Source organism: Colletotrichum destructivum, chromosome 3, assembly GCF_034447905.1.
Source record: "Colletotrichum destructivum chromosome 3, complete sequence".
Lineage (NCBI taxonomy): Eukaryota > Fungi > Ascomycota > Sordariomycetes > Glomerellales > Glomerellaceae > Colletotrichum > Colletotrichum destructivum.
In genome coordinates this window covers 518483-538235 of record NC_085898.1, presented here as the reverse complement: position 1 = coordinate 538235, position 19753 = coordinate 518483, and the positions used below count along the sequence as shown (strand labels likewise).

Here is a 19753-nt window from a genome sequence, read left to right as displayed (position 1 = left end):
GGCGGAACGGAAGGGACAGCTCACGTCTGTCGGTGCAAAATCCCACTACAAGTGGGTCCGCACTGGACGTCAGGTCACACTCTGGATGTACTAGGTACCTGTTCGGGTACCTGCTCGGGTACCTGCCCATGACGTCCTCGGAGTCTCCTCCCTCACTCTCCATCCCTCTCTGCGCCCCTCGATGCAGAAGACAGTCAGTGAGTGTTTCTTCTGCCCTGTCAACCTGCTGTTGTCGTCTGTCTGCTTTTGTTTTTAACTTCTTTTCGGGCTAGGCGGCGATGCAAAACGTCAGGTCAGGGATATGCATCAAAGGGAGCGATGGATTAGCCGTAGCCGGTTCCTGCGCCATTTCGATATTTTCTCACTCGCTTCCCTTTGACCAAAATCAACCCTACCGTCATTACGTTCTTGGGTTCGAGAGGTACCTTGTCCTCCCATTTCCGGCATGTACTCCGGTACAACGCCCCAGTCGCGACCATCATAGTCGGCCGACATGCGACATCAGACACACACACAAACACACACACACACACACACACACACAGAGCACAACACATACTTCCACCAAAAGCCGACGACGTCGCAGCAGCGAGTCCATGAATCGCTCTCGTGCACGGTCGCAAACCTGGAGCACACAGCGATGGATTTACCTCTTGACCATTCATCCATCCACCCATCCATCCATCCCAATTAATGTAAGGTACTGACTGTTATGGGCTTGTCGGATATGGGATGCACTTGTTCGATGAGGAAACATAGGCTGTCAAGGGCAATCCCAGACTCCTCCTCCGCAATGTTTTCGGCGATTGGCCGGACTGTCATGTTCATAATAAATTTGATGCATGCGACGTGTTTTGCAGCACTCCTCCCTGTGCTGTCATACCTATCGGAGAGGAGGGCGATGTCCGGCATCAATGTTGCCCCCAATTGCCTTGACAGCATCGGTGGCTGCCGTGGGCGGGTTCGGTCTAATTAGAGAAAACAACAACACAGCACCTGTGCCGCAACAATGCTGGTTGTAAATGCGGTCGCGAAACACCGTTCATCTAGACCATCTCGATACCACAAGGTTCAGGATCTCCAAGGCGGTAGGAACCAAACAACAGGCCCTGTCAGGGCTTCGGCGGTGATTTAGGTGCCACAGGCCACGAGACTGGGAGAGCCCGCCCGCTCTTTTTTCCCGCCCGTGCGCAAAGAAACCAACATCTGATATCGGCCGCTGACTCGACAGGGGGTGGCCAATTTCCATCGCTTACCGAGCCAATCACGACAGCATGACGTTGGAGAAAACCGCCTAGCGTCCCAGATCGGTCCATGGTCGAGGATGAGCCCTGTTTGCGGGGGCGGGCGGCGCAGGACCTTCCCTATTCTCTTTCTTTTTCTTTTTTCTTTCTCCCGTTTCCCTTCCCTCCTGCATTTCTAGCAGCCAGACCCAATTTGCACCGCACACCTTCCGCTTAGTCATTGGTCCACAGATCTGGTTCGAGCGGGCTGACGACCACCGTGACTCTGGGACCGACTGATAGCAGCAGGGCATCACACGCCGTTTATACTATTGAGGTAGAGGAATAACCCTCGTTCGGAGATTGTTTGGTCTGCGACTGATGTGTGACCTGTATGCGCCTCAATGGATTTAAATTTTCATTGCACATCAACCCGCTGAAGGCATCACCATCGAAACTGGTCCAGTGGAAATGTTAATCCTGGCTCAACTTATTCCTCGGAATCAAAATCCTTCAGGATGTCGTTCTTTTACTTTTGCCTCGTAGACCTAGAGGATTGCTCCAGAGCCAGGCGAAGCTGGTGACCACTCGTATCCCGGGCCCCTCCGAGTTTCCGTCGATTCCATCGTGACTATGTCTAATGCCTAAAGCTGACAACTCAAGATTATGAGAGGCATTCTACCGATCCGATACTCATTCCAGAACAACAGAGCCCAGGACAGTCCCAGTGTGTTTTCTGGTCAGAGTTGCCAGTCGGAGCAAGCGAGAGTTTGTTCAACAGTCAACAACATGTCCGAGATCTTAGCAGTCGGAACTGCATAACGGGAAGGCTTCGCCGGCGGGACGAGGCCTAGTCTCAACTGCCGGGCACAGTTAGCGCAAGATGAACATCCGCTGTTGATGAGGGTGCCAAAATGCAAGCATACCAAAACTCGTCGTTTCCACGAACGTCGTCCATGCTGTACTCTCGATGGAATACCTATATTACAGACGGAAGGGCGCTTGGTACATGGTGCCGACGGTATCGCATCCTAACCAGCTGGCTGCCTTCGCGAATGTATCAAATCTGTAAATCGTTGGCCTGTGTCGTGTTTCCTCGCAGGCATAAAATCGTGACCTGCGTTCTAGACTGATCACAAGGATGCAGGAGGGGGCGGTTCTGCTCAAGTCCCAGAGTCCTTGCTGCTTGCTGTGTTCTCCATGGTCTGACCATCTTCAGAGAACCAACCTCTTTTGCAGCACATCCAAATACGGCTGCTTCAGACAATCTCACGGTTCACTATTTCACTTGTTGGCTTGCTCAAGATGGAAGAGATCGATACCCAGTTATGTTGACTCACACAAATCTTATGAGTCTCGTGAATCAGAGCCTGGAATCACCCTCGCTCCTGATGTCTGGCAGTTTGTTGCTTGCATACAGTGAAGCCAGCCAGAACCGACCAAAACAACGGCTTTGAGTCCCAACGTCTGCCGTGTTCATCTGCACAACACATACAGGGGCTAATAAAACCAGTTCGCCGCAGCTCCTTAAAGACAGCAAAACGCAATCTTGTCGAACAGCAAATAGATGCTAGTAGAATAGTGGTGATTCTTTGTTTAACACGCTTGTCTGCTTCTTTCCTCGACCTTGAGAGACCTTGAGTGATACATAGACCGCTCAACCAGTCGTTATATGCACCCGTACATCTAGTTAACACACCTTTCGCAACTCCAAGGCATCGAGGGAATGAACAAGTCTGCCCTCCTGTATCTCATTTGTCACACCACAGCTGCCTGCCCCATCAACGCCACAACTCGACGAGCCGTTTGTAACTTGAAGATAGCCAAGGAAGAGATACCACATGAATATGTCTTGGGCCGCGTTTGTGAACGAACTTGAACCACCTCTGTCCTTGGGCCCGTGGTTCGAAACCAAGTCGCGGGCTGCTCGACCAATGGGCAACGGCACGACGCCCTGATATGGGAACATAATGACTGGAAGAAACCGTCAACACTCCCATGCTCTCAACGGAGAGTACCTACTATTGGTACATATCGAGCGAGTGACTCAGAGCAAGGTCTTGGCATCCGACAACCACGCGCATCTCTTCGCCTAGCTGACACCACCCAGTACGTTTGGAAAGCATGTCACCCAACGCGGCTGTGGTTCCTATATACACCTTCGAGATTGAAGCAAGAACCGTCTTCCAATCCGTCGTTCGAACCAGCATCGGCCGCATTGGGGCACCATTCCAACCAAGCCCAAGGAGAAGCTATCTGATTCTCACCCTCCAAGCCTGCCGCCTTGTCCAGAGCTGAACAACCCCCCTCCTCGATGAGTAAGGCTTCGACACCCAGTCTCCGACTCGGTACCAACTCCAACCAAAACAAACATGTTTTATTCGGCTGAGGAACCCTTAAACCGTTAGGAAAATGGATCGGCGGGGGATCGGAGTCCGCAAGCGGCAGCAGCTCTCTCTACCGACTATACTCGGACACCGGAGACAGCACAATCACGAAGCACACATGGGGCCCGTCAAGACCAAACTGCACTTTCCGATCCTGACCATGATACCCATACCCCAGACGGTCCAGTAAACCGGACACCATAGGAAGGTTTCAGCCGCTCGCGCGTACCTCCACCCCGAATACTTCGTCTTTAACAGCGATCTGAATCTGATGTCTCGGGCAGTGATGCAAACCTTCAACCTTGGTAGTGCAACCTGGCGCTGCTGTAATCTTCAACCGGGACATGTGGTGTTACACCTCTGCGTGTTGCCCGTTATAAGATCAATGTCAAAGTCAACGGATGCCCATTCAATGGCAGATGAGTTGTTCAGGAGCCGAACCTATAAGTTTTGAGGCATCCGTTCGATATTAAAACGCAGTGGAACAGGATATCGACCAACGACAGATCTCCATGGAGGTGTCAATTCGGGATAGTTTTCTAAGCTATCGAGATTCGGTATCAATATCCTGCCGGCTAGTCTGCAGTCTTACCATGCATGGTCTCACACCTAAGCTAGTCGACCCCTTTCTGTCGTCCACGTTTGCAGCAGTACGCTAGCATCGTGCTCGAGGCCGCCTTGGACCGTGGCGTCAAGGTACGACAGTGCTGCAGATCACCGGGCCGTTGTCCGTTCAGTGTTTGACTTACCCCAAGCCGGACATGACTGGTAGGGAGACTTGTGTGCCGGCGTCCAGCAACACCACCAAAGCATCCTCGCATCCGGACATGGGGATTCCATTTCGCATGGTCGGAAGCGAAAAATACCACCCTTTCCTGGCGGTGCATTCCAGCATTTTTGGGCAGCTCTGCCATCGTCACAATATAACTTCAAGGCTGAAGCAATCTTTCTGTGCGGCAGTGGTCTAAGGGAGCCCCCAACCAGACCACCCGTGTCGCAATGGAAAAGAGATGGGCCGGCCGTATTCTACCGGAGATGTAAAGATGCCGTTTCCGAGTCACGACCGTATCTCATTCATCCGTGAACCGAAACAATAGCAATGGGAACTGTCAAGTAGGATCGGCATTTCTTTCGAAACAGCATCTCCTCTGATATGACGAAACCCGAAAAAAACGGCCCTTCGCCATCACGTTCATGAGTGACCCAATCTGACTCAGGCCGTTCTGATCAAACAGGATTCGCGGGCCGACCGAGATTTTACCTCGAAGATTGATCTTGCAGATCCGCCTTGACACATCTGGACCCACGTGGACCTTATCAAGTCTTGGTTCGCCTCTTCTTCTTCTTGAGAAGGGTCTCAACCACTTTGGCTCCCCTTTCCCGCAGCGTCAGTTCTTTCATCATATCGACCCACCGAACATGACCCGCACACTGGGGGCAACGACCCTGAACAGGAACTACGGCTTGTTGGTCGCCCTCGTTGTGGAGCAGATGACGACTCCAGCATGAAAGATGGCCGACGCCTTCGCAGGCTTCGTTGGGGCATATCGCCAGCAGTCCCTGAGCGTGAGGGAGCGCATCTTTGCACACAACACAGTTGCCCTCTCTCTCAAAGGCTGTGATGGACTGTCCCTTTTCGACGTACGCCTTGATTGGTACGTAGTCCAGAGGCAAGGCATGGATGCCCCAAGCGGCGCCGTCTGAAGAAGATGCGGTGGGGTCAGGGCCGAAGTCGGTGACCACACCAAGTGTGTTTGGAATAGGCTCGGTCGAGTCGGCAGACGACGACAGCCAGGCTTTGTACACATCCTTTGCGAAGAAGTGCAGTGTCAGCGGCCAACGGCGAAAACTCGGTACGCTTAACAATAACTGCAGGTTGGACAGTATGGAAGGCAGGCTCATTCGAGGCCGACGAGGATGACCATTCTTCTTCACGCCGTTCGAGACGGTAATCCGCGACGCGGAGGGTATGTGCAGGGAGAGATGCGGGTTGTTCAGCGCCCACCTGTTTGTGTCGAGGTCAGCAACGTTGCAGTCCTTGGGCAGACGGGGAGAAGCATGTGCAAGCTGGGGGGGTTGACTGGGACGGCCTCATGGTCCATGGAAAGGCCTCATCCGAAGCAAGGCGGAAGTATAAAATGGGGGAGGGGAGAAAAGAACACTATAGTGGGAGGAGACGGGACGGAGATCATACTCAAACTTCAGGGCAGCAACCATGCCCGGGAAGCCGGACACAAGGCCAACCATCTCCCAGGGCCGCAGGCTCATGCGGGAGGTACGAGCAGCGCCGCCGCGAGCCTCGCCATTGTGCTGCTTCAGACGGCGCGGGGGGTTAGGTGTCGAGCCGATGTAGAGAGACGCGTGGCGCACCGTGGAACGAAGGACGTACACCGTGTAGAGGGCGGGTATGGGTTTGGACTGGACGGGCATGACTCGGCAGGGGAGGGCTGACGGAGTCAGGACATTATGTTGTGCGACGTGTTTTGGAGGGAGAAGTTGTGCTGGACGCAGACAGGCGGCACACGGCGGGCGAGTCTAGACTCGGCGTGCTTGCGAGCGCATACGTGGACCCGGTTTTGGGCGTGTGTCGGCGGGGTCGGGTTCAGGTATTGGGTTGAGTCGAGTTGGTTGCGTCGGAAGGGAACTGGAAGAGAGAATGCGAGAGACGGGTGCGTGCTCTGTAGATAGCGTGCCCGAGACGTGCGTGTGTGCGTGCTTGGGCGCCGATGTGTGAGGGGAAGAGAAAGGGAGAAAGTATCCGTATCTGTGTGCTTGAGGCTTGTGCTATTGTTGGCGGTGCTGGTAGTGGTTCGTGTTGCGTTGCTGGTAATGCACGAGGCGATTCGAGGCGAGTCCAGGCGATGGTGGTTCGGGGCGATGACACCGGACGGTCAGCCGGTGAGAGAGCGGTGTGCAACAGCAGGCAGGGCCTGCTTTGGCAAGCTACTGTTGGGACGGTTCCAGCTTCCAGAATTGGGGGTCGCAGCGCAGGAACCGCTCGGTGGAAACTTGGAGCGATGTCGGCCGAGGCGTGTCGGTCGGACAGTCGGGTATCTGAACTTCCAGGGGTTGGGAACGAACGGGGAAAAGGCGTGCAAGTTGGTGGTGGTGGTGGTGGTGGTGGTGCTGCAGGGAGAAATGAGACCGAAGCTGGGGGAGCTGGAATGCCTTTTGGCGTCAGGGTCACATCCGGCCGGGACCGACAAATTGGATCTGGTCAGGTGAGGGCACGAAGTTGGGGTAGGAATGCAGCGACTGTCACGGTGAGACGGACTGACGTGGATGACCGTGGGATGTCGCGGGATGCAGATGTGGTGTTTGTCGAGGGGGGTAGGAAGGGAATGAGGTTTGGCTGAGTCAACGGGGAAGGCGGCGCGAAATGGGTGAAATTTGGTGGGAAGGGGGGAAACAAGCAATTTTGGCAAGGGAAAAAAATGAATCTGGTTCAGATTGTGATTATTGATTCGGGATGGCAAGGTACCCGTGTTCTGGATTCTTGGAAAGCTCGGGAGTGCATTGAAAATAGAAATGTTCAGTCGGGAGTTGAAAGACGCTAGTCTTCTTATGGACTCGGGAAAGGCTGTGGCTGCTCACCTGGCCTTCACCGTGCCGGGATGGCAGGCACGGCAGGGCCAGGGTGAGAAACGAGGAACTGGCAGGAACAGGGATGCCCAGGCAGGTACGTCCTGGGTTTTAGAGGGACACACGCCCACACACACGCCCACACACACGCCCACACACACGCACACACACAAGCACACACACAAGCACACACACACACCCCGGGGAAGTTGACCCCAAGTCTTCCGTCTCGTCGTTCATTCCGGCCGGTTGGCGCTGCTGAGCCCTGGCAGCGGTGCACCTGCACTTTTCAGTAATATCCCCCCCCCATCGTCGGTCGGCTTCGTCCCTCGTGTTCCCCGGCCCCCCCCCCCCTCTAAATTACCCCATGCTTATTTTCATTCTCCCATTTCCCATTCCCCTCTGTCGCGACATTTCGTCTCGTGATGGTTGGATGAAATGAAGGCAAACCCACTCCGGAGCTCTGGGGGTGAAGCTTTCCCCAGCCGCGGGTCACGACACATCAATTCCGACACCGACACCGCTTCCACTCTCACACTAAACACCCAAGCTCCCGTTTAATTAGCTGCACTTGTTTGTTCATTCAGTCAACTCAACGCGAACCTGATGACGCTGGTTCCACGGCGACCGCCCCCTTGTCGAAATACAGAACAGTGGCATTTCTGCCCTCATGTCTCATGCCTCATGCCTCCAAAAGGTATCACTTGATCAATCGAGCGCCTCCCTCAGATTGCAAAGGTGCTGGAACAAAACGACCATCGAGACAGATCGAGGGCAAGGGACTACCATTATGGAGAATTACGCACATTACGCAAATGGACCGGCCATCTCCCGCTGGTCATGCCAATTGTTACCGAGCCCGGCGACCCAGGCCAACCAGGTATGCGCAGCGTTGTGTCAGTGCAGTGCAGTGCCACGGCCGTCGACCTGCAGAGCGGGCAACTGATTGACCTGATTGACCGGGCGCATCGCTCGAGAGCCTCCGGACAGACTGATGAATGAAGCTGCTGCATCCAGTCATCCCCAGCGAAAATCATTCACATCAGTTCGCCTCCCGCCCTACATCTGGATATGCACCCGCCGAGCTTCCCAGTCCGCCATAGCTGTTCCCCGCAGAAAACGGCCAATTTGGCTCATCGATTGGCACAGAAGCCACCGAGACCCGCGGATGGACGCTGGTCCCCTTCTTGTCGCTGATCCGATGAGGTGTGCCGCGTTCGCTTTGCCATTTTGCAACACTCCGCCGTCATCGGCTTGCTGCCCCCTCTCCCCCACGTCTGTTTGACTTGACGCTGGATACATTCTTGACCGAGTAACCGAGACACAAGCATGCTGCTGTGGAACGGGTAAGTCATTGACCCTGTAGTACCCAATAGTGAGGAACGTGGACGACGCAATTGCATAAAGCAGCGGCGACGCAGATGCAGAGAGATGCTGATGCAGATGCACCCAAGCACCTGAGCTTTGCTAGCTGTTGCGCTGCCAGCGCCGATCCAAGCTGCAACAGAGTTACGCTTGTCAGCTCGTCCCTCCAGCAAAAGCCCCCTGAGAAAGAACCGGCAGCTTCCTCAACTGACTGGCGCAACGCTTGCGGCTTTGGGGCTTTGTGGCGTAGAGGGGCTTGCCGGCCACGGCGTTGGAGGGCGTTGGAAGCATTGTGGATGGCTAACCGCTGAAAGGCTGCATGTACCTACAGGACTGTCGCCTGTGGAATACGGGATGCGGCTTGCGGCTTGCTACCCACACCTCATCTTCGGTTTTAGATCATTCACCCACACCTGAGACCAGTCACTGGACCAACCATCAGTCACCTTTGTCAGCCCGCAGCCGGTGTAGGCGCGCCGCACTATGGCAGTTGGGTGCCGAAGCGGATTGATTCGAGAATAGAAAAAATATTAGGAGACGGCCACGCTCCGCCAGGCATTACCCACGCGGTTGCGTGACAAGACAGCATTGACCGAGGATGTCTGGCCATGCCGAAATGCGACGTAATGGAGCAAGCACCTGGGCAGGCCACGGATGCGGACTCAAGCACCCGTCCCGTCCGTCGGTGACAGCAGCATGCCAACCAACCAATCCACCTCATGGACTCGCTGACAATAACTGAAGGTGTCTTTGCCCTGCTGCCTCTGTGAACCAACCAGGCGTGAAGCCTCGAGGGTGGGTGAGCGCGTACCTGGGCCGGCGGAGGAGGGACCCCTACGATAGGCTTGGCCCAGTTGCGGTGCATCCTTGCCGATCCCAAGGGCTCCAAGGTTGATCATGGAACCGACTGGCGCAGGCTGGATCACGTTGGAGCAAACTAGAGGCTCACTTCGTAGTGATGGGCAGCTGACCTTCCTTCCCAAGCCTGGTCAGTGGTTCTTCTCTTTGAATCGGCGCCTCTTGGACACTGTGTTCTCGGGTTTCGACGAGGCCCGCGGACGGGTGATCTAGACCACAGCCTATTCGTACCGCTGCCACGGCCGCTGCAGGTGCTGCACGCTCTGTACGGCGATGGGCCGATGGGCCACCCTCCATCTCACACAGTCCGATCCTCTCGGCCATGCACGTTTACCCTGGGCGACTGCTCGAGGTGCCCGTGGGCGTGGCCCAAGTAGGAGGATAAGGTGCAGTTGCGCTAGAAAGAAAGAAAAAACCGCCCAAACCTTGAAATTTTTTTTTCCCCCTCTCCTAGTGGGGGGAGGTTGTTGATTATTCTGTCTGAACCCGGGTGAGACTGGACTGTTCCCTCGAGCTCTTTGGCTCTTCCCCTCTTCTCCGTCTTGTCTTCACTGACTGAAACTACAGTGGACAGGTAGGTGCGTAGAGCAAACTCATTTGCCTCACCGCCGCCTGGACGCTCGACCCGCGGCACTACACAGCAGTCCGTGGCAGCGGTGGCAGGTGTTGGAAGTGCTATTTCGAGCCAGTCAGTAAGTCAGTACGTCTGTGACTGCCTCCCTCGCGGTGGCGGCGGAGGGATTGCACATCTAGTGCGAGGTACGTCCCTTTTTCTTCGATTCTCAGTGAGGTACGTATCGCCGTCGACTATCGCCGCCACCGCTGCCGCCGCCCCCCCCGCTCCTCGTAGTCGGTCTTGAGTCTGCCAGTTTGCCAGCCTTGAGTCTGCCAGTTTGCCAGCCTTGAGTCTGCCAAGGACCGGCTCGCGCATTCCGCTGCAATCAGGCCAAGCAAGGTCTGGACTTTTCTTCCCTTTGCTCTCGTCCCCTTCGTCCTTCCTTTCTGAGTCGCTGTCTGCGGGAGGTGATCTGTGTGCCACACACACCAAGCAAAGTGCCAAACCGAACGCCAAATGCTGCTAAGCTTGCCTCCCCTCCACCCTGCATGCCACTCCCATTCCACACCCCTCCACACTCCACTCTCCCACACCCACACCCCTTGCCACACCACGCCACGCCCCTGCCCTGCGGCCTGCCCTTGGTGGTTGTCTTGGCTTTGAAAGGTACCGCCAGAAAGTACCCGACCCTACGTTAAAGAAGCGTTGCTCCTCCGACTCAACTCGCCTGAGCTCTTCCATTCCCCCTTTTGACAAGCAACTCACCACAATACTTCAACTCCTCGACGACTCGACTCGATCGATACACTCACAACTGCCCTTTTTACAACATAAGACCTACCGACTTTATCTGCACAAAAAATACTATCCGAATGACGGAAATCTCGTGCTAGCCGCTTCTTCCACGACTTCGATCGGGCCTTGCTTCACCTAATGACCGTTATCGACTTGTTTCTTCTCAGACAGCCCTTGCAAGCTGTCACTTGAAGAAGTGAACTTCGACGACAAGAACTGCCGAAGACCATCATCCCGCATATTCTTTTGAACACGTCCTTCCTCAGCGTACTACACACATAACCACAATGATCCCCAGAGGTCTTGCTTCCGCCTTCGGGACCCCGTCCCTCGAGATCGGCCAGATCCTTCTCGGAAATGCCAGCCGCTACACAATTCAGAAGAAGATCCGTGAAGGCGTCTGGATTGCTACGTGAGTTTGCCATTTGCCAATAGTTACAACGAGACCATTCGACTAATACTTTTGCTTAGAAACCCAATGGGCAACAAGTCCATCGTCAAGGGTGTCCAAGGCATCTCCGGCGCTCAGAATGAGCACAACGTCCTCCGAAAGTTTCAGGGCAACCCTTTCCTCCGCCCCGTCATCGACGAGATCCAGCAGGACGCACCCATGATTGTTCTTCGCCACATGGACGACCACCTGCTGAACGCTACAATCAAGAAGCCCCTGACTAACCGCGAGATTCGCTTCGTCGCCCGCGCCGTCCTCCGGGGGCTTTCCACGCTTCACAAGGACGGCTACGTTCACACCGACATCAAGCCTGATAACATCCTCGTCAACTACGCTTCGGATTCCGAGGCCGACCCCGATCTGCGTTTCTCCGACGTTCAGATTGGTGACCTGGGTGCCTCGTACTCGGTCGATTCTGACGTCGCCACTAAGGGCTTTTTGATTGGTGCTCCCATTTGGACGAGCCCTGAGGTGCTTATGGAGGTTCCCTGGGGAACTGCTAGCGATATCTGGGCCTTTGGTTCCATGATGATTGCCCTTCTTCACGGCGGCGACTACAATCCCTTCCGTCCCACCAACGCTCGCTACCACGACCGCAGCTATGTCTTTGAGGTTCTCCGCCAGCAGTCTCGCCGCTTCGGAGCCATTCCCGAGACCTACCTTGAGCGGGCTCGTCCCGGCAAGGCCATGGCAGCCAAGGCATTGACTGTTGGCCGCAAGGTTGAACCTCTCGACTTTCGCACCGCCTCCCACTTCATCAACCGCATTATGCGTATGGAAGCCGCCGAGCGTCCCTCGGCCGACCAACTTCTCGAAGAGATGTCCGGCTTGTTCGAGGACTAAGACTATCGTCCAATTGACAAATGGTCATTTCACGAACCAAAGACGAACCGAAGAAATCCAGAGATGGGTAAAGAGCGACTTTTTCACGGTGTATCCATAATTGGACACCTTCGTTACACAACATGGGGATGATATAAGCAGAACCTAATGAGGAAGAAAACGGTGACAGCCATCGGGCTATTCATCTTCCCTTTTGTTTTGATCATACACCGAACAGTTTTGTCGGTGGGTAATTGTCAATTTTAGCGGGGACAGTTGGGGTTTCAACGGGAATCAACCAAGGGGTTTTCTGGGTCCGCAAACCATGATCGAAAGGAATCAAAGATCGGAAATGGAAGAGAACAAAAAAGTTAAGAGTTTTAGGGCAGGCGATTTGTTTTGGAGAGCGAAAAAAATGCATAGACACACCGGTGGTGCTGTACAAAGAGATAGACGACATAGACATTGGGCCAGATCATAGATATCTGCCCATACCAAGCAATTACTGCAACCTTTCGAAGAGATTGGCGCAGACTTTTATTACATCTACACCTGTTCCATACACGGATCTAATGATCTTTTTACCGCCAATGGTCTAGTTTTTGATCAATTCTACAATGGTTGGTGTTCGTATATCTTAGCCCAAAATCCATGATGCATGTTCATGACGAGATAAAAGTAGACTGAAACTTGGCACATGTAATTGGGACAAGCAACCATCCCATGCCAATGGCTCGGATCGAAAGAGGATCGAGGCGGTGTCTTCCGTTGTTAGACATGAATCTACGTTGGATGCTCTGCGGATGAAAAGCCGACCCCGTCTTGAGGTTATTCTGCCCATGGACCCCCCATCTGTAGCAGGGCGAGGAAATATCGTCTACATTTACAAGGACTCCTCCTTTTTTCCCCGTCTCTTTCTTTCGTCTTCTTATTCTTCCTCATCTTCCTCTTATTCTTCTTCAGAGACGCCCCCCCCAAAGCTGAATTACATTTTGTTCTATACACCCGACGCTCCGCTCGTCCTCGTCCTCGTCGCTGTCGTCATCGCCACCCTACAACAAGCCCTGCTTCTGCAGATCGTAGTAGACCTTCTCCGGCATGACGTTGCCGTCGGCATCCTCCATCTGCACGACACTGCCCTCGTCGACCTTGGTCTTCTTGGCCTCGCGCTGGATCTTGTCCCATAGGTTGACGGCCTCCTCGATGCTCGTGATGTCGCGGAACAGGCTCGTGTGGGTGATGCCCAGGCACCGCAGGCCGTGCACGTGGCGCGCCTCGTTGAAGTGCTTGTCAAAGGCCCGGCGGCCCATGTAGACGAAGTTGCCGCAGATCTCGCAGGGGAACTCCACGCCGAGGCCGTGCAGCCGGTACAGCCAGAAGGGGATGGGCTTGCCGTCCCACGCGAGCGGCAGCTTGAGCGGGTTGTAGATCTTCTCCTCGCCGTCCTCGCCGTCGTCGTCATCGTCGTCCCCGTCGCCGGCCGCGCCGCCGTGCATGCCGCCGCCGCCGCCAGGTGCCGAGTACGACAGGTTGAGGATATTTTCGAGCTCCTGCTGACGCTCGCGCTCCGTCATGCCCTGGCGCCGCTCGACGTTGACCCGCGTGTCGCCGCGCTCCGTGCTCATGGCCGCCGCGAGCCGCTTGACGCGGTACTCGCGTTCGGCGACCGCCCTCTCCTTGAGCCTCGTCGCCGATACCTTGTTGCCGTTGGTGCTGCCGTCCACCCCGTCCCCGCCCTCCTCATCGCGGCGCGCTTTCCTCGCCTCGGCGGCCTTGATATGCTTGCGGCCCGTCAGGTGTGAACGATAGACGTTTTCGTTCTTGAATTCCCTCTCGCAGTCGTCGCACCACACTGCGTCGGCCGTGCTGGGCTCCCGCGCCGTGCCGTTTGTGCCCTCCTCCTTCTGCCACCCGACCACCTCATCCTTCTCCCAGGCTGTCTCGAAGTCGTTGTCGAAGCCCAGGAACACCTTGTCGAGGTTCTCGAGCGGCCGCGTGCGGCGCATAAAGGACTCGAGGTACTCGGCCAGCTCGCCGACGTACTTGAAGTACTGGTCCGTCAACTTCTCGGTGCGCTTCAACCCGCCGTAGCCCGAGCTGAAGTTGTCAAAAACCTCGAGGTACTGCAGGTACGACAGGCGCTTGACGTTGGGTAGGTTGAGGTACGACTCGTGGCAGGTGTGCAGGTCGAAGAAGCGGCCAAAGCCCTCCTCGCCGGTGAAGAGACGGTCGACGATGTAGGGCATGACCTCACCATCGTCGGGCTTCTTGACGCGGTAGCGCACCTCCGAGTTCTCGGCCTGCTCGTTGGGATACTTTGCGTGGTGCTCGCGGGCGTCCTTGAGTTGGCCGTAGAACTCCTCAAAGGGGTCGCCGGTTCCGATGTTCTGGATCTCGCGCGAGCGCTGGCCGTCGGCGTCGCGGTAAATGTCGAGGAGCTTGACGGACTGCGTCTGGATCTGGTCGAGCAGCTGGCCGATCTCATGATCGCGATTAAGGCGGTCGCGAATGTGTTTTGGTTCCTCGCTGATGCGGTCGGCGATGCCCTGCTCGAGGCGCTCGAGGTCCTCGTGGAGGTAGCGCTGCTCTTCGATTATGCCCATGGTCGCGCTCGCTTCGTGGGTAGAGCCGGGCGGTTGTTTTTTTGGGGGGGGTTGTCGATGAGGGTCGTTGGTCGTCGCAAGGCTCTAGAGGGAAAATTCAAGGTCGGTAGCCTTCTGGAGCGAGCGCGATGGCTGATTGCTGATTGCTGAGTGGCCCACTGAATAAGGTCGCTTTAGCTCCGGTTTTGGGGTTGTGTAGAGCACTGTAGAAACCTCACTGTGGCAAACCGGGCATGGATTTCCACCACCCGGCTCACCGGATATTCCGCTCCGCTCGCATCGTCCCTTATTCCTGCCAGCAGCCATTGAAGCTTCAGCGGGCGCCCCTCTAAAATTTCGCCTTTGCCTGCATCAATCGCCCTGCGACGCCATTGAACATCATCGCGAACTCTCCCCTCCTATTTTGACAATCAACACCACCATACATCACCCCGGACCACCACACAAATCATCATCATGGCGGAAGGCAGCGGAATCGACCGTAAGGCTGAGGAGAGGATGGAGTTTTCCACCTCCAAAGAAGTGACGGTTCACCCGACCTTCGAGTCGATGTCTCTCAAGGGTACGTAAGGCTGTATACAAAACACTACCTTTTACAACCCCCTCTGTTTCTTTCCGTTGGCGAATCGCATGCTGACTAGCGCACTACAGAAAATCTCTTGCGCGGCATCTACGCTTATGGCTACGAATCCCCTTCGGCCGTCCAGTCCCGCGCCATCGTCCAGGTCTGCAAGGGCCGCGACACCATTGCCCAGGCCCAGTCCGGTACGGGTAAGACGGCGACCTTCTCGATCAGCATGCTCCAGGTTATCGACACGGCGGTGCGCGAGACCCAGGCTCTCGTCCTCTCCCCGACCCGCGAACTCGCGACCCAGATCCAGTCCGTCGTCATGGCCCTCGGCGACTACATGAACGTCCAATGCCACGCCTGCATTGGAGGCACCAACGTTGGCGAGGACATCCGCAAGCTTGACTACGGCCAGCACATCGTCTCGGGAACCCCGGGACGCGTCGCCGACATGATCCGCCGCCGTCACTTGCGCACGCGTCACATCAAGATGCTCGTCCTCGACGAGGCCGACGAGCTCCTCAACCGCGGATTCCGTGAGCAGATCTACGACGTTTACCGATACCTGCCGCCCGCGACGCAGGTCGTCGTCGTCAGCGCCACGCTGCCGTACGACGTGCTCGATATGACCACCAAGTTCATGACGGATCCTGTGCGCATCCTCGTCAAGCGTGACGAACTGACGCTCGAGGGACTCAAGCAATACTTCATCGCCGTCGAGAAGGAGGACTGGAAGTTCGATACCCTGTGCGATCTCTACGACACCCTGACCATCACGCAGGCCGTCATCTTCTGCAACACGCGGAGGAAGGTCGACTGGCTGACGGACAAGATGCGCGAGGCCAACTTCACCGTCAGCAGCATGCACGGCGACATGCCGCAGAAGGAGCGTGACAGCATTATGCAGGATTTCCGCCAGGGCAACAGCCGTGTGCTCATCTCGACCGATGTGTGGGCGCGCGGTATCGATGTGCAGCAGGTCAGTCTGGTCATCAACTACGACCTGCCGAGCAACCGTGAAAACTATATCCACCGTATCGGCCGAAGCGGTCGCTTTGGACGCAAGGGTGTCGCCATCAACTTCGTTACCAGCGAGGATGTTCGTATCCTGCGCGACATTGAGTGTGAGTATCTTCCCGAATCCGAAGCCGAGACCGGTAATCTAACCCGGGACTTGCAGTGTACTACTCGACCCAGATCGATGAGATGCCCATGAACGTGGCCGATCTCATCTCTTAAGCTTGTGGCTGAGATGAACTCAACAAGTTTCTGATACCCTCGCTTCAGCAGAAGCCGAGGGTCATGACGAAAAGGCTGACGAGAAGGCCGTCAAGCCATGAAGAAGCGGAGGAAGGGGGCTCGAGTTGGAAGCAGGTGAACACTTCATGGTCCGTTTTGCTTAAAATGCTATCATGCTAACCGCTTCTGAAAGATGCAAACAAGATTGTCAACCAAAACCAAAACTCACAACTTCACGAGTGACCGGCAGGCGTCAAAACGAACAACTGGATCGTTGATTTCTGGGCGCAAAATGTCATTATTCGTAGTACTATGAACAGCTGCACTTTGCGCTGAATGGGTATACAAACGCATGATACCCTCCATCGCCCCTTTTGCCGCTCCCAACGCCATGCAAGCACACATTCCCTGGTAATCTAGAGCCCAAAAGCTCTCTGTTGCTTCGCGTTGTCCGCGCTGTTCACGTGACTGTTTGTCTGCTAACGAAACACTTTTCGCTGTCAAATACGGAACCCTTAAACGCCCCTTCTTCTGATGTGCATATATGTGCTTCATTATACTCGGTCCTCGAAAATCGGAGGGCCCAGCCGTCCGACAAACTGATGGTTTTGCTCGTGTCTCGGCATTGAGCCACGGGTCTTCACCCCTTGTGGCACCTGCAACCTCGACTTGCGCACCATCGTCGACGGCCATTGCACCGGCGCGCCGGCCTTGGCCTCAGCCAGGTGGAACTCCCCGTCCCGGCGGCTCTCGACGTCCGCCGTCGGCAGCGTGTACTTGAAGTCAAACAGGCTCGCAAAGGTGTCGCGCTGGACCCGCGGGCGACTGCGTTTCGTCCCGATGCTGGGGGGCCGCTGGTAGTGCGCCTCGGCATCACCGTTGGAGAAGTTCTTTTCCCAGTCGCCACGGGCGGCGGCATGGGTGGTAGAGGACGAGGAGGAAGACGAGGAGCCTTTGCGACCGCTTGCGGTGGAGATGAAGAACCAGGGGCAGAGGCGGCAGAGCAGGGGCTTCAGGGTCGGGAGACAGGCAGTGACAATGGCGGCGTGGACCTCGACGCAGGTGAGGTTGGCGATGCTGACGGCGGACCAGGTCACGTCCATGACCTGCTCTGGGGTCTGGTCTCTATGAAAGATGCGGACAAGCCGGAGTATAGAGATGGCGCAGACGCTTTCGCGGGTTATGCCTGTTAGCCCTCTGGTCCGGCTTCACGAAGGAAAGAAGAGACGAGGTCGGATCGTGGGTGTAACTTACAGAAACGCGAGGCAGAAGACAAAGTACAGTCCCGTCTTCTGCCGGCGCGGGAGGCGCATGGAGGAGATGATGGGCAGCGGCAGGAGAAAAATGAGAAAGTCGGTGGCCAGGTGTAGGCACACGTTGCCCCAGAAGACGGGGGGCGGGTGGCAATACACTGGCGGGTCGGTGGGGTCCCAGCGCCAGCTGGCCTGGAGGGGAACGCAGGTCGTGAGGATGCTAACGATGATCCAGGCGTGGGAGACGATGACGACGGCCAGCAGGATCTTCGCGAGCAGACGGGCGAGGTCGTAGGTGAGGACTCGAATGTAGAGGAGGAGGATGGAGATCTTTGTCAGGGTGATGCTGACGGAGTAGAAGATGTTTGTGAAGATGCCTGTCTGGATGTAGGAAGAGAAGGAGGGCCAGGCGTAGTAGAGGTGTTCGCCAAGGCCGAAGTTGAGTTCTGGAGGCGGCAAGTCAGTAAGTACCCTTGGCCTCGCACATTGGCACGACGGTGTAGAAAAGGGAAGAAGCAAGACGCCACAGAAAGGACGAAGCAAACATACGTGTGATCATGCCGGCGCTCGTGCAGATGGCGAACATGAGGGACGCGAGGATGATCCAGTCTTCCCACTTCACGGAGCGCAGAATGCGTACGCGGGTGTAGAGGCGCATGCAGACGAAGGCGGCGGCGACGACAGCGGAGAGCACGGCTACGGGCACGACGGAGATGCTGTTCCGCTCGTTTGGATCCTGGGGTCGCGGGAGGAGGCCGAGCCACGGCGGGATCGCAGTGTTTGTGCCGGCGATCGTGGCGGCGGCAGCATCAGCGGCGGGGTCAGAGGTGACGGAGCGGAGGACGAGGAGTGGAGCCGTCCCGATGCCGGTGCCGGCGTTGAGGCCGGGGGGCGGCATCTCGGGTTAAATGATTGGTTGAATGATTGGTTGGTTGAGATGGACTTCAGTCAAAGAGTGTTGTGGATCGTGAGGCCATCATTCGTTCGAATGTCTATGCTGAAGACTGTTGTTGAGTTGGCGATGTCGGTGCGTGGAGATGACTTGTGCGGTTCGTTTTCGGGCAATGAGAACGATCAACAATGATAGTTGTGTCTCTTTCGAGACGTGTAAACGTATGCCACCAGTGGCTCGCAACCGAACTAGACGTCGATCAAGACGAGCTCTAGCTCATGATACTGTTGTTGTTGTTGTTGTCGTCGTTGTTGTCGGACGTCGAAGGACAAAACAAGAAACGGGAGAAACGAGAGGGGAAAAAAGATGGATATGGTGAGAGAGAGAAAAGATACAACCTGAAGAGGAGTGGGCGGGTCACTCGATCTTAAACCACCTGGGCGTTTGGGAACGCCGTGGCAGTGTGCCGCGTGACCCCTTGTTGTTCGGAGACAACAGAAGAGAGAAGTCAAGGGTAGCCGCGATGTGGCCGCACACACAATGACGGGTCAGGGGTAACGGTCAAGGGGGTGGTGGGATAGATAGCCAGGATCTGTGACGGATGCAGGAACCCATATCTGCCTCTGCGGACTTGCAAAACGCAACCCCCCCAGGTTTCGGCAGGAGATCCTGTTGGATGGTTGAATGGTTGGATGGACGGCGGTGGGTTTGGCCAGGCTCGGCGGGTCGAGTGGGTGAGAGAGAGAGAGAGAGAGAGAGAGAGAGCTCTGGATCTCTTGTCGGGCAGGGGGACGTGGAGGGGGGGGAGGAGGACAGGCTCCGTGCCGCTTCCGTTACATGTTTGTGATTTCCAGCGCCATCCCCTCCCCGGGTTATGATGAGAGAAACGCGGCTCAGTCTGGCAGCATGATTGGTGCGATGAGTTACGCCGCTTGAGGGGCAACAAGTTGTTGCTCGATATTGGATCGCTGTTGTGGCCATTGGGAACGTGTGCTTAGGTGCACGATTTCACTGGTGGTATTCTCACGGCAGACAAGCGGAGTGATGCGTAGAACGGTCTCGCCAGGACGCTCCGAGGTCCAATACTGACTGACAGTTTTGCCACCTTGACAGAAACTCTGTTACCCGCCTTCATCGTGGCGTGCTGGCCCTTGAGAGA

At 55.9% G+C, this 19753-nt stretch overlaps 6 protein-coding genes across 6 annotated transcripts; 2 read left to right on the top strand and 4 right to left on the bottom strand.

Annotated features, from left to right (window-relative positions):
* Positions 1-3950: 3950 nt before the first annotated feature.
* On the bottom strand, positions 3951-4591 carry CDEST_04226 (uncharacterized protein). The gene has a single exon (XM_062920385.1). It carries the CDS (start codon positions 4522-4524, stop codon positions 4225-4227), a length of 300 nt encoding a protein of 99 aa, XP_062776436.1. The 5' UTR covers positions 4525-4591; the 3' UTR covers positions 3951-4224.
* A 1-nt stretch (position 4592) lies between these two features.
* On the bottom strand, positions 4593-7087 carry CDEST_04225 (Putative GIY-YIG endonuclease, Zinc finger, RING/FYVE/PHD-type, GIY-YIG endonuclease superfamily). Its single transcript, XM_062920384.1, has 2 exons — positions 5805-7087; positions 4593-5615 (listed from the first exon to the last, which is right to left on the bottom strand). The coding sequence occupies exons 1-2, from the start codon at positions 6038-6040 to the stop codon at positions 4928-4930; spliced, it is 924 nt and encodes a 307-aa protein (XP_062776435.1). The 5' UTR covers positions 6041-7087; the 3' UTR covers positions 4593-4927.
* A 3637-nt stretch (positions 7088-10724) lies between these two features.
* On the top strand, positions 10725-12078 carry CDEST_04224 (Putative serine/threonine-protein kinase, active). Its single transcript, XM_062920383.1, has 2 exons — positions 10725-11178; positions 11238-12078. Exons 1-2 carry the CDS (start codon positions 11054-11056, stop codon positions 12058-12060), a joined length of 948 nt encoding a protein of 315 aa, XP_062776434.1. The 5' UTR covers positions 10725-11053; the 3' UTR covers positions 12061-12078.
* Position 12079: 1 nt separating this feature from the next.
* Positions 12080-14785, bottom strand: CDEST_04223 (Putative matrin/U1-C, C2H2-type zinc finger, Zinc finger C2H2-type, SF3A3 domain-containing protein). Its single transcript, XM_062920382.1, has one exon. It carries the CDS (start codon positions 14640-14642, stop codon positions 13092-13094), a length of 1551 nt encoding a protein of 516 aa, XP_062776433.1. The 5' UTR covers positions 14643-14785; the 3' UTR covers positions 12080-13091.
* A 183-nt stretch (positions 14786-14968) lies between these two features.
* CDEST_04222 (Putative ATP-dependent RNA helicase DEAD-box, Helicase superfamily 1/2, ATP-binding protein) lies at positions 14969-16866 on the top strand. The gene is made up of 4 exons (XM_062920381.1): positions 14969-15204; positions 15294-16334; positions 16391-16584; positions 16643-16866. Exons 1-3 carry the CDS (start codon positions 15099-15101, stop codon positions 16447-16449), a joined length of 1206 nt encoding a protein of 401 aa, XP_062776432.1. The 5' UTR covers positions 14969-15098; the 3' UTR covers positions 16450-16584; positions 16643-16866.
* Positions 16867-17002: 136 nt separating this feature from the next.
* Positions 17003-18600, bottom strand: CDEST_04221 (uncharacterized protein; the record flags this gene model as incomplete). Its single annotated transcript, XM_062920380.1, has 3 exons — positions 17003-17619; positions 17704-18148; positions 18252-18600. The coding sequence occupies 3 exons, from the start codon at positions 18598-18600 to the stop codon at positions 17004-17006; spliced, it is 1410 nt and encodes a 469-aa protein (XP_062776431.1). The 3' UTR covers position 17003.
* Between the last annotated feature and the right edge of the window lie 1153 nt (positions 18601-19753).